This window comes from Mercurialis annua, linkage group LG8 (assembly GCF_937616625.2).
Source record: "Mercurialis annua linkage group LG8, ddMerAnnu1.2, whole genome shotgun sequence".
NCBI classification, from domain to species: Eukaryota; Viridiplantae; Streptophyta; class Magnoliopsida; order Malpighiales; family Euphorbiaceae; genus Mercurialis; species Mercurialis annua.
The window spans coordinates 42,559,092-42,571,211 of record NC_065577.1 but is presented as its reverse complement, the minus strand read 5'-3'; the positions used below and the strand labels follow the sequence as shown (position 1 = coordinate 42,571,211).

Sequence of the window (12,120 nt, the reverse complement as noted above, 5' to 3'; positions counted from 1 at the left end):
GTTTCTTATATTTTTTTAAAACTAAAATAAAATTGTCGTATACGTTTCTGATTCGGTGCAACATAGGTGGCTTATGTTAATTGATTCTAAGAACATTATCATATTTATGAAGATGGGAAGCAATTCTGAATGTAAAATCAAGAACTATATATTTATATTATATATACATATAATATACATAAAATTGGAATTTGCTGTATATAATCTACCACAAGTTTCTGCCTAATTCTCTGTATCAGAATATGGAGATTTTCAAGACCTTTTAAGATATAAGAATCAGAATCACATTTGCTTGTGTATCCTGCAGTAAAATCATGAATTCAAAACACAGCTATGATCTGCTTTCATGATTTGCTGTTGCATCACTAGTATTGAACCTGAACTTACAATATCTGCTGAAGCAAATAAGTCCCCTATTGCTCCGAGCTCGGAATACTCCGCCCAATGCGATAGTCCCGATATTACTTCGGGGTTATTTTCGTGGCGTCTTCCGACCATTATAAGGTCAAACTGTCCTTGTATTGACTTTACAACTGCAGCTGTGTCTGACCCGTCGCGTACTCTTTCTTGTATACAAGTAATGCTCGTGTTTACCGCGGTTTCTTGTCTCAAGATTCTTAATGCTTCGAGATCGAGCATATTTTCCCAGCTATCGCGTATGATTTCTTCAGCAGCGACACAAAGTACCACCGTTAGCTGATTTTCGGGACTTCTCGCCATTCTTAATCCATAAGCCAGTGCTTCTCTATCGTCTGGACCGCCCGCGAATAGTGTAGCAACGCGAAATACTGTGGATGAGTCGAAAAGGGAAGAAAAGCCACGTTTCCTACGACGATCAATCAGAATTCCCACTGAACAAGGCGCCCTGTCGAGAACACTAATGTTCAAGTTCCTGAAATCAGTGTTGTTTGAAACCACATTTCCATTGCTATTCCATTTCTTATGAAATGGAAGTACTATTAGCGAACAACTCTTGTCGAATGCGAGCCAACAGATGTCCTCATGCATCTGTTTAAGAGGCGAAACTGCAGTGAAAACACTAACCTGAGCTGATTTACTGAATTCCAACTTGAAATACTTGAAAATATCGATGATAGAGTGCGTCCGAGATAGAAATTTAGATCCTTGTGAAGACGAGCTTTTTTGACCAAATTGGTGATCGATTAGGAGAGGTGTGATACTACTAACGAGTTCTTCCAAGCAGAGCCCGTAAACAGAAATGGGACTTTGTTTTGTAGGTTTCGAAATTTCGAAAAGCTTGATTGCTGCCATAGCATCCTCTTGCTTATGTGCACACGCTAGAATCTCGAGCTCTGCATCAACGGGGGTGTGCTCGATGCTTTTTCTCTTATACCCTATGTAATGCCTACTCGGATCGTAAAGCATCCTGATTAAAGGCGGGGAAAATGATGTTAGCAGGAACACTAATAGTACCCCACTCGCGCTGTCCAGATCCCCCATCTGCCAAGAAAAAAGAAAGAGTAATCAGCTATGCTGCACGGAAACAGAAACACTGAAACGACAAACACGTAAACCTTATGTACCTCAATGCGACTGTAGCTCAAAAATAATCCGATCTCAGTAATGCCTTTGACGTTCAGAATGAGCGTAAGAGCCATAGCTTCTTTGAAGGGGAGTCGGATACAAAGTACGAAGATAAAAGTCGCCACCATCTTAATCACGTAGCTTATTACCGCCATTTGAAAGTTGTAAGCGGAATCCATTTCCGGGATCAATGCCCAAATGTTGAGTTTAGAGGCACAAAATGTAGTCATAAGAGGAATAAGCAAGCCATGAACTATAGTATCAAGCTTTGAAGTTAAAGTTGTAGCTAATGGAGAACCTGCAGGTATTATCATGCCTAATAAAAAAGGACCCCATAAGTAATGTAATCCCATAGTATCACCAATTGAAGAAAATACCAAAACAATTGCAACAAAGACATGAATATAAAGATCCTTGATGGGCTGTCCTTCGGGCGTTATTCTGATGAACCAGAACGAGAACATTCTCATAATAATAACGGTAAATCCGAAAAAAAGAATAAGTAGACAAAACGATTGAACCCCGGTTCTTACTGAATGCGTAAGCGCCACTCTATCAATTATGTAAGTGAAACTCCCGAAACCAAAGAGTGCAACGTCACCAAGCAACGCTGTCGCTAACGCAAGATGTCCGAGCCTAGAATTAGTAATCCTAAGCTGCATCAGAACGACACTAACGTCGACATACTGGCTTCGTGCAAATGCGGATATGAATAGTCTCGAGTTATTGATCTTTCCACCGATCTCTGGAACCGTAAGATTTTTCTTCGGATCCAATTTGACGTCTAAAGTTCTTGTTATTGTAAAAGGGAAAATGAACATTAAAGATCCTAAAATAAGGCCTCTTCTTCCTATTCTTTTAATCCAATTTGTATCCAATCTGACTGCTGTTAGAAATGTGAACAAAACATAACCAATTTTTAGTATTGAAGCAAATACTTGATTAGGGACTGGAGGAAACAATGCTTGTGCTTTCTCAGGATAAAAATACTCTAAGCCTGTTCTTCCCAAGACAATACCTGCCTGTTTACGCAAAAGATCGATAACTTTAATCAGTCGTTTTGTCAGTAATGCGGTGCATCTAAGTAGCACGGACACGGATACACGGACATTGACGGAACAATGTTATTTTAAGGTTTCTTATGTTAAAATGAAAGTTTTGTGTTTGAAACGTTAAGTTAAAGAATTCATAGAATTTGACTAGCAAATTGATCACTAAATTAACTTGAATTAATCATTTTTGAAGAGTTTAAGATATCCAATATAATTGAATAACAAATGAAATCATCAATTCGATTCTGAAAAAATATACATTATATCAATAGACATTGATAGTACGGGAAAATGGGACACTTGCACACAAACATGGCGAAACAGTGTTATTTTTAAACTTTCCGTGTTAAAACTGAAGTTTCGTGTTCGAAACTTTAGGAGTCCGACACCTTTCCGAAACGGGAAATATAGATGGAGTGAAGTGTTTGTGCCACCTTATGAGGTAAAGATGAAAAGAAATTAATGAAAACTAATTAAAAAGGAAAAAAATGAGATTAATTACCATGAAATCCGAGGCGAGTCGAGGAATATATAAATGCTTGAATAAACAATGATGAAATGCGTGAGAAATAAAAAACATTATTATAATTTGAACTTGAAATCTCATAAATGAATGCTGAAAAATCGATTCATCAGATTCTAAATTCCAAATTCCATCAGAATAAACACGAATATAATCAAAACATTCTCCACCTACATTTACAATTGGATATTCCATTTTCTAATCAATCTAATGTTTTTGCCTCTCAAGAACACAAAGAAAAAAAAATTATGGAAATTATTAAGGGAACTAAATGAATTTACAGTAAGTTTTTTAATTTTTTGCTTTTGGTTCTATTTGTTTTGGGACGATTATTCTTAACAAAAATAAGTTACAACTAAATTTAAATTATATGTTTAATTTGAAAGCCATAGGTTATGCACATTTTTGTTAAATTGACAGGAATTATTACATTAGCAATGTGTAATCAACAAATCAATGGTGTTTGCTACACGTTTCCAATTGAAGATTTTATTTATGTCACTGGCATATTAACTTTTTTTTATTGTTCGAGACTCGATAGATTGTGATGAGGGGTGTAAACGAGTCGAGTCAAGTTCAGTATTTGCATATTCAAATTCGAGCTCGGGCCATATTATTTTAAAATTTTCGACTCGGCTCGATTGGTTTATAAAACAAGTGAGGTACATAACAATTTTTTAAATTATTCCTTTTTTTTGCCACTTGGACCATCAATGTTTTGAAATGGTGCAAATAAACCTCCATGCTTGAAAAATCACATAATAACTAAAAGTGCGATAGCTAATCGTCTAACAAATAAACTAAAAGGGACTCGATGCTCTTTTCAAAAATTTAAAAGGTTTTTTTACAACGTTTAAAAACATTGAGGATCTAAGTAGTTAAAGACACTAAAAAGAAGGCTAATGTGCTTTTTCTTAAGTTTTTTTGTTTCCTCTATATATAATATAGAACAAAGGATCAATTCACCCCCTCAACTTGGCACGAAATATCAAATAAGTCACGGCTTTTGGTACAATCATACCCAAAACTTGCGTTTTCGTATCAAAAAAGCCCTTCGGAGAGTGAGTTTTTAAATTTAATTTAATTAACTTAATTAATCATAATTAATTCTAATTATACTCTTATTAATCAAAAAATACCAATTATACACTAATTAAGCTAATAAAACTCAAAAAAAAAACTATATTATCGTAATTAATTAAAATATTTAATCTCATCACCACTCCGACCACTGTCCACCTTCTTCCTCTTGCACTCCGACCGGCCACCACCCATTATGAAAATCAATCCACCACCTCAAGAACATATGGTTGTTCATCCTTAAGAGATGAACACCAACGATTTTTTCATCTTCAAGAGATGAACAACAAACTGTTCATAGCATGAACAAATTAATGAAAACAAAGAGATGGCGGGGATGAAATTGACTGAACGGAAGCAGAAGGCGGCGAGGATGAAGTGAAGATGTTGATAGGCAAGGAAGAAGAAGGATGGTGGCGGTTGGGCATTTTTTAATGGCAAAAGGTACAAAAAAACCCATCGTGCTTTTTCATTTGATACAAATAACCCATCGTACTAAAAAAAATACATATAAATACCTATACTAATATTTTTTGGACGAATAACACCCTTGCTAACGAAAATGTGCAACTCCGCTAACTGATTGCCACTTAAGCATTAATTATAGTCTCATTAATATCCATGTTACCGTTAATATCCATGTCATCTTAATATTTTCTCTCATCTTTACACTTTCTTCCTCACAAAATAAACCCTAAGAATTATCTTTTCCTTCAACAGATAAACACCTTCTCTTCACCATTCTTTAATCGTATTTTAAAAAATTCATATATTCACCCCTGCTACCTCCGCCGTCGCCGCACTCTGCACAATCGCGGTCCTCAGCACCTCGACATCTTCTACACCAGCCATTCGCCAACGCATATGCCTCTGCCTCCTCTACCTCCTCTGCTGCTCCGCCGTCCGAACATGCCCGTCATCTGCACCTCTGCCGTCTGTCAACGCCTTCGCCTCCTCTCTTGCTCTGTCGTTCGAACTAGCCCGCCATCTTTCAACCGGTCTACCTCCTCTGATCTCCGTCATCCCTCCTCTGTGCCTCTGCCGTCCTCTCAATCTTCGTCGTTGCCCTACACCAAATGTTGTCCTCTGCACCAATCGTATTCTGCCGATTTTAATTTGTTAAATTTTTTGGCTTGAAATAATTAGTTCTAAAAATTTTATGGTGGTAGCGGTGGTATCAGGGGGTGAAATTCATATATAGGTTCATAGGTCCGTTCAATGTGGTTTTTGATTGATTGTAATATTCAAATGTAGATTAAGATTTGTTGAGGTGTGGAATGTGGATTTTGATTGATTGATATATTCAAATGTAGAAGGTTTTTTGCAGGAAATTAATTAATTTTAATTGTTTTACCGAATTTTTAAGGTTTTGATTTTCTATGTATAACTTTTTTTATTTTTCTTTAATATCCATGTGGCAATGAGATGGAACTACCTATGTGGGTGCAATTATTATTATTAGTTTTTATTTTTTTGTGGCGCTGCTCACGTGGCAATAAGTTAACAGAGTTACACACTTCCGTTAGCGAGGGTGTTATTCGTCCCAAAAAATCGAGTATAGGTGTTTATTTGTACTTTTTTTAGTATGATGGGTTATTTGTACCAATTGAAAAAACACGATGGGTATTTTGTACCTTTTGCCTTTTTTAATTTCAGGATTTGAATTTTTGTAGGGTTTAGGGTACAAATTAGAAAAAGGGTACTAACAGTCCCTAAAATTTTAATTAAAAAAATATTAGTTTTTAAATTTTAAAAAATTACAAATTATTATTGAAATTAAAAATGATTGAGTATCAATTTAAAAAATAAATAAAACATTAAGGGTTTTTAAAACTTTTTGCCATTTTGTAAGTGGAGAGTGTAACTCATTCACTGGAGTGCGACTGAAAAATGGATGAGCGGGGTTTTTTTTGATATAAAAACGCAAGTTTTGGGTTTGTTTGTACTAAAAACTGCGAGAATGACTTATTTGATATTTTGTGCCAAGTTGAGGGGGCGATTTGATCCTTTGTTCATATAATATATATGAAAGAAGGATTATTGTGGTCTTTGAACTTGTGTATCATGGTTAATACTTAACTCTTTTAGTCAATTAAGAACAATATTCTATTTTTAAGTCAATTAGTGACAATCTTCTCTATATTTAGGTTAATTAAGAATAATATTAGGTCATTTCTGTCTTTAAATTCGTTCATTTTGTATAATTTATATCCTTAATTGATTAAAATGACTAAGTGTAAATTAATTGATCATGACGACGCTCAAGTTCAAAGACGGGGATGGCCTTAATTTGCTCATATATATAATATGTGCTGCTGAATTGATAATTATATTTTAAAAGAACTAACAAATAGTTATATATAAAGAATATCTACGAAGAATTGAAATAATCAAGAACTATTACATCATGTTAAGATGTATTACAATTTGCAGTACAAATATATATACCCTAGTGCTGCTCTCTATCAGTATTTGCCTAACTGAATAAAAGAATAAACTAAATATTTGCAACATATTTTCAATTACAAACATCAGAATTAATTCAGAACACTGCTATGATTAGCTTTCAGGATTTGCTGTTGCATCACTAATACTGAAACTGAACTCACAATATCTGAAGAAGCAAGAAAGTCTCCTATCGGTCCAAGCTCCGGAAACTCGGGCCATTCGAACAATCCTGACACTACTTCCGGGTTACTTTCATGGCGTCTCCCCGCAATTATAAGCTCGAATTTTCCTTCCATTGATCTAATTATCGCAGCGGTATCAGATCCGTCTCTTACGGTCTCTTCCATATAACTAATATTCATGTTTAACCCTGATTCTTGTTTCAGTTTTCTTAGAGATTCAAGATCCAGCATTGTTTCCCAGTCCTCAGGTTCCTTACCTTTGGCCGCCTTGAAATATATAACCGTTAGCTTAAGTTTCGGATTGCTCGTCATTCGCATTGAGTAAGCCAAAGCTTCTCGATCATCTACACCCCCGACGAATATTACAGCGATATGATGCACTATGGTCGAGTCAAAGATGGAAGACAGGCTGCGGTTTTTACCACAATCGATCAGAATTCCAACGGAACAGGGCGCCCTGTCGAGAACACTAATATTCAAGTTGCGGAATTCAATGCTGCTCGAGATTAATTTTCCGCTGCTAAGCCATTTCTGATGAAATGGAAGTACTATTAGAGAACAACTCTTGTCGAATGCCAGCGAACAGATGTCTTGGTGCATCTGTTTGACAGGCGAAACTGCAGTAAAAACGTTGATCTGAGCCGACAGTTTGAATTGCGACTTGAAATATCTATATATCTCGAAGATCGAGTGTGATCGAGATAGAGAGGGGCCTTGTAACTTTGCGCTTTTTTGGCCGAGTTGGTGGTTGATTAGCAGAGGAGCGATACTACTAACGAGTTCTTCCAAGCAGAGTCCGTAAATGGATATCGGACTTACTTCCGTTGGCTTCGAAAGTTCGAAAAGCCTGATTGCTGCCATAGCATCCTCTTGCTTATGTGCACAAGATAGTATCCTAAGCTCAGCATCTAATGGAGTATACTCAATGCATTTTTTCCTATAGCCCATGTAATGCTTACTTGGATCATATAGCAATTTTATTATAGGTGGTGCATATGATGTTAATAAGAAAATTAACAGAAGCCCGCTTACACTGTCCGAACTGCCACTCTGCCAAGAGAAATATATATAAAAAATGATTAATCTATCTATTTAAATAACATATTCAAATCTACATTGCACGTTTTAAAGACAAATCCGAAACTCCGAAACTCTATATTTAAAATCCAATCTCGCAAAAAAAATATATTGTTTTCCTATTTTTCATTTCAGTTCTCCGTTTTCGTGCTACATAGATTTAAACCTATGTTGCACGAAAACTTCTTCCATCGTATGTTTCAGCATTCTGTTTCCGTTTTCAGAAATGCTTTTAAACTTCTATATCTATAACCAATTTTCTCGAAAAATATCATTTCTGTTTCAGTTTCCGTACTACATAGATTCAAACTAACGCGAAAGTCTCGAGAGCTAGTCAGAACAAACATTTAGCTAGGGTAAAGATTGACGTACCTCCAAGCGAGTGAAGCTCAAAATATATCCGAGCTCATTAACGCCTTTGACATTCAGAATCAGCGTAAGAGCAACCGCTTCTTTGTAAGAGATTTTAATAAGAGCTATCACAAATATAAAAGTTGCAACCAGCTTAAACATATAGCTAATAATAGCCATCTGAAAGTAGACAGCAGAGCCTATATCTGCCAAAAATGTCCATAAAGTAACTTTAGTAGCACAAAATGCAATCATAAGAGGAATAAGTAACCCATAAACCATAGTATCAAGCTTTTTTGTAAGAGTTGTAGCTAATGGTGAGCCTGCTGGTATTATCAAACCTAGCACAAATGGCCCCCATAAATAATGCAGCCCCATTGCATCTCCAATTGATGATAAAACCAACACAATCGCTACGAAAACATGCACGTAAAGATCCTTCATCGGTCTGCCTTCAGGAGTTAATCGGATGAACCAGAATGACAGTGCTCTCATGATAATAATAGTGAATCCAAGAAAAAGTATCAGCAAAAAAAACGAGTCGGCCACGACTCTCGTGGACGTAATCCGCTCCCTAGAGAGAATGTTCATAACGTTTCCAACGAAAAACTGCACCACATCTCCAATAACCGTCATGGCTAGCGCTAGATGTCCGAGCCGAGAATTTGTAATCTTGAGTTGCATCAGAACAACACTGATATCAATGAACTGGCTTCTTACGAATTCCGATACGTATAGTTTCACATTGTTGATCTGCGCGCCGGCTTCTGGAAGAGTAATGTGGATTTTCGGGTTTAACGTGATGTCGAAAGATGTTGTCATTGCATATGGAAATGCATAGATTAAACATCCTAAAATTAGGCCTCTTCTTCCTATTCTGTTTATGCAATTTGTATCCAATCTGACTGCTGTTAGAAATGTGAACAGAACATATCCAACTTTTATTAATGAAGCAAAAACTTGATTAGGGACTGGAGGGAATAATAGTAGTGCCTGCTCAGGAAATAAAGATTCTAGACCTGATCTTCCCAATATAAGGCCTGCCTGTTTAATTAGCCAAATAAAAAACAAATTAGTCAGTGAATTCTTGAAGAATTATGCAAAAAAGTTGGCGTTCGTGATCTTTATAGCACGAAAACAAAAACGCTCAAACGGAAAATAGATGAAGTGAGACTTTTTACACCAATGAGTTGTAAATATAGAATTTCGAAGTGTTTTTCGAAACAGAAACATAGGACTCGATAAGTTTGTGTTCAGCATAGAGCATGATCATACATGTAAACATAAAAATTGGTGTACCGCAAGCCTAAGTTCGTGATCTTTACAGCACGAAAGCGAAAATGCTCAAACAAAAAACAGATGAAATGATACTTTCTACACTATTAAGTTATAAATATAGAATTTCAAGAGTTTCAGAAATATTAAACTCGATAAGTTTCCGTTCAATATGTAGTCTATGATCAAACATGTAAAAATGCACAAACAAAATAAGTGAAATTAACCCATTAGTATAGTTTCTCTAGCAAAACCATAGTAGTCAATAAAAAATCTACATCCGTAGCGCTTCTAAGACTTCGAAACTCTCTATATAATATTATTTCGCCACTAGCATTTCCATTTCCGTTTCGGTTCCACATATCTAACAGAGAATTACGTAAAATATTAAATTAAAATTAGGAAAATATGGCAGAGAAACAAATTAATTAATTACCATGAAATCCGAAGAAAATCGCGGAATATGCAAACGCTTGAATAAAACATGATAAAACGTATTAGAAATGAGAAACATTGCTAGTATTTGAATTTGGAAACGAATAAAAGAATGTTCAAGAAACGAATCACCATGTTTTACATTCCAAATTCCTTCTGAATACACACGAATATAATCAAAACACTCGCCGCTTATATTTAACGACGAATTATTAAGATTTTCCATTACTTTTTTGTCAAGAAAAATGAAGGAGATGATTCAAGAAATGACTGAGTATAAGATTGGTATATACATATAATTGTTTGTTTGTTTTCTGTTTAGGTGTAGCAGCTCAAGTTTGCAACTAAATTACCCAACACTAAATTTAGATGTCTAATTAGAAAAAAGAAAATGTTGGGCTTAAAGCACAAATAAGCCCCTCTTCTTTTGATTGAATATACATATAGCATCTTAACTTACGGTTTTTCCATTTTAAATTTTTCGTCTTTTTTGAGTTGAATCTTCATCTAGGGGTGAGCAAAAGGTCGGTTAATTTATTTGGCCGATTTTTTAAAATTCTTAACCGTAACATAGCTAGAATTTTATTAATCAAACTCATGATCAAGCTAACCAAATTAACCAAAACCTTTAATCAAACTTAATCGGAATAGATCGGTTAAATTGACTAAAAAATTACGGTTTGCTCACTTATCTTCATATCATTAATCAAAGGTGTATAAAACTAATAAATTATTTAGTAAATCTTATCACTAAACTACAATAATATCATAATTTATAATACATTCTTTTGAACTTAATTTTATAAATCTTGATAAATGATATGTGTATTAATAAAAGGTCAGGGGCTTATTTGAACTTTAAGCTGAGAGACATGATTTTTGAAACAGTTTTTGGCTTTCCATACATAATCAAATATTTTTGGGCTAGTGAATTAGGTAATATTGTTAAAAGTAAATTTGAAGATTAATTTTAATACAACTAAAATAGTAACCACAAATAATTAAATTATTCAACAGCAAGAATTTTCAGTAGCCACAACAATTATAAAAATAAAATACCTAATTTTTGTTGCAGTATCATCCCTCCACCTTGCAATACTTTCTCAATCATTCTTAGTTGTAGTGTTAACCATAAGTAATTCCTCCTTCATCTTTAGAATTTTCCATTTCAGTCCCCCAATTCTCCAATAAATTAGGAGTAAACATTGGTAGATATCTTAATAATTTGTTACTAAAAAAGTTGACGTTCAACCGAAAAAGAAATATTTACTATCTCATGCTTTAATGGTTAGTATCAGTTTTTTTAAGTATCTAGTTGAATTAGAGTATATAGTATAATAACCTTATTATAAAAATTATACAATTATATACTAAAAAATATACTCCCTCCGTCCCGTAAAGATAGAAAAAGTACCACCTTTTTTTGTCCCATAAAAATAGAAAAAGTGGAGTTAGTTAAGTCAAAAATTATCAAAATACCCCTACATGCTTATTATAAAACATTAAATGCATATTTTGGAAAGATAAATGAATGAGTTGTAAGTGCTATAATTAATAAAGTGGCTTTGGAAAATGTACATAACAAATTGCTTACAAAGGGTAATTTAGACAAATTATCACAAATTACCTATAAATAACTACTTTCTTAATTCTTGTAAAATGGATGCTTTTTCTATCTTTACGGGACGGAGGGAGTAATAATTTTTTTCAGTAACTAAATATATTAACTCAATATATTACTCCCCCGTTCCAATATAATTGCTCATTTTTTATAAATCATAATTTTAAAATTAATTTTTTATATTTCTCTTATTTAAAGTCCACTATATAGTGTTATTATTACAAGAACATATAATCACAGTATTTAATAAGATTATAACAGAAAAATAAAAATAAATTGATAATTTTTTTTTAAATTATGTTAAAATGATTATGTGAACAATTATTTTAGGATTGAAGGACTAAATATGGTATAAATAAATTAAAATAATCAAAAACATTACTATGACATCATCAAATAATTATTTCATATTTTCATTAATATTATATTTACTTCAATTTTTTTTAATATTTTAATACATAGCAGAATTAATTTGATTCAAAAATGTGTTCAATGTTGTATATTAAGATTTTTTATATTTTATTTATTTTA

At 33.9% G+C, this 12,120-nt stretch overlaps 1 protein-coding gene and 1 pseudogene across 1 annotated transcript; both read right to left on the bottom strand.

Annotated features, from left to right (window-relative positions):
• Positions 1–199: 199 nt before the first annotated feature.
• Positions 200–2,586, bottom strand: LOC126661225 (cation/H(+) antiporter 4-like; annotated as a pseudogene).
• A 4,067-nt stretch (positions 2,587–6,653) lies between these two features.
• LOC126661140 (cation/H(+) antiporter 4-like) lies at positions 6,654–10,267 on the bottom strand. The gene is made up of 3 exons (XM_050354936.2): positions 9,970–10,267; positions 8,280–9,302; positions 6,654–7,880 (listed from the first exon to the last, which is right to left on the bottom strand). The coding sequence occupies exons 1-3, from the start codon at positions 10,192–10,194 to the stop codon at positions 6,738–6,740; spliced, it is 2,391 nt and encodes a 796-aa protein (XP_050210893.1). The 5' UTR covers positions 10,195–10,267; the 3' UTR covers positions 6,654–6,737.
• Between the last annotated feature and the right edge of the window lie 1,853 nt (positions 10,268–12,120).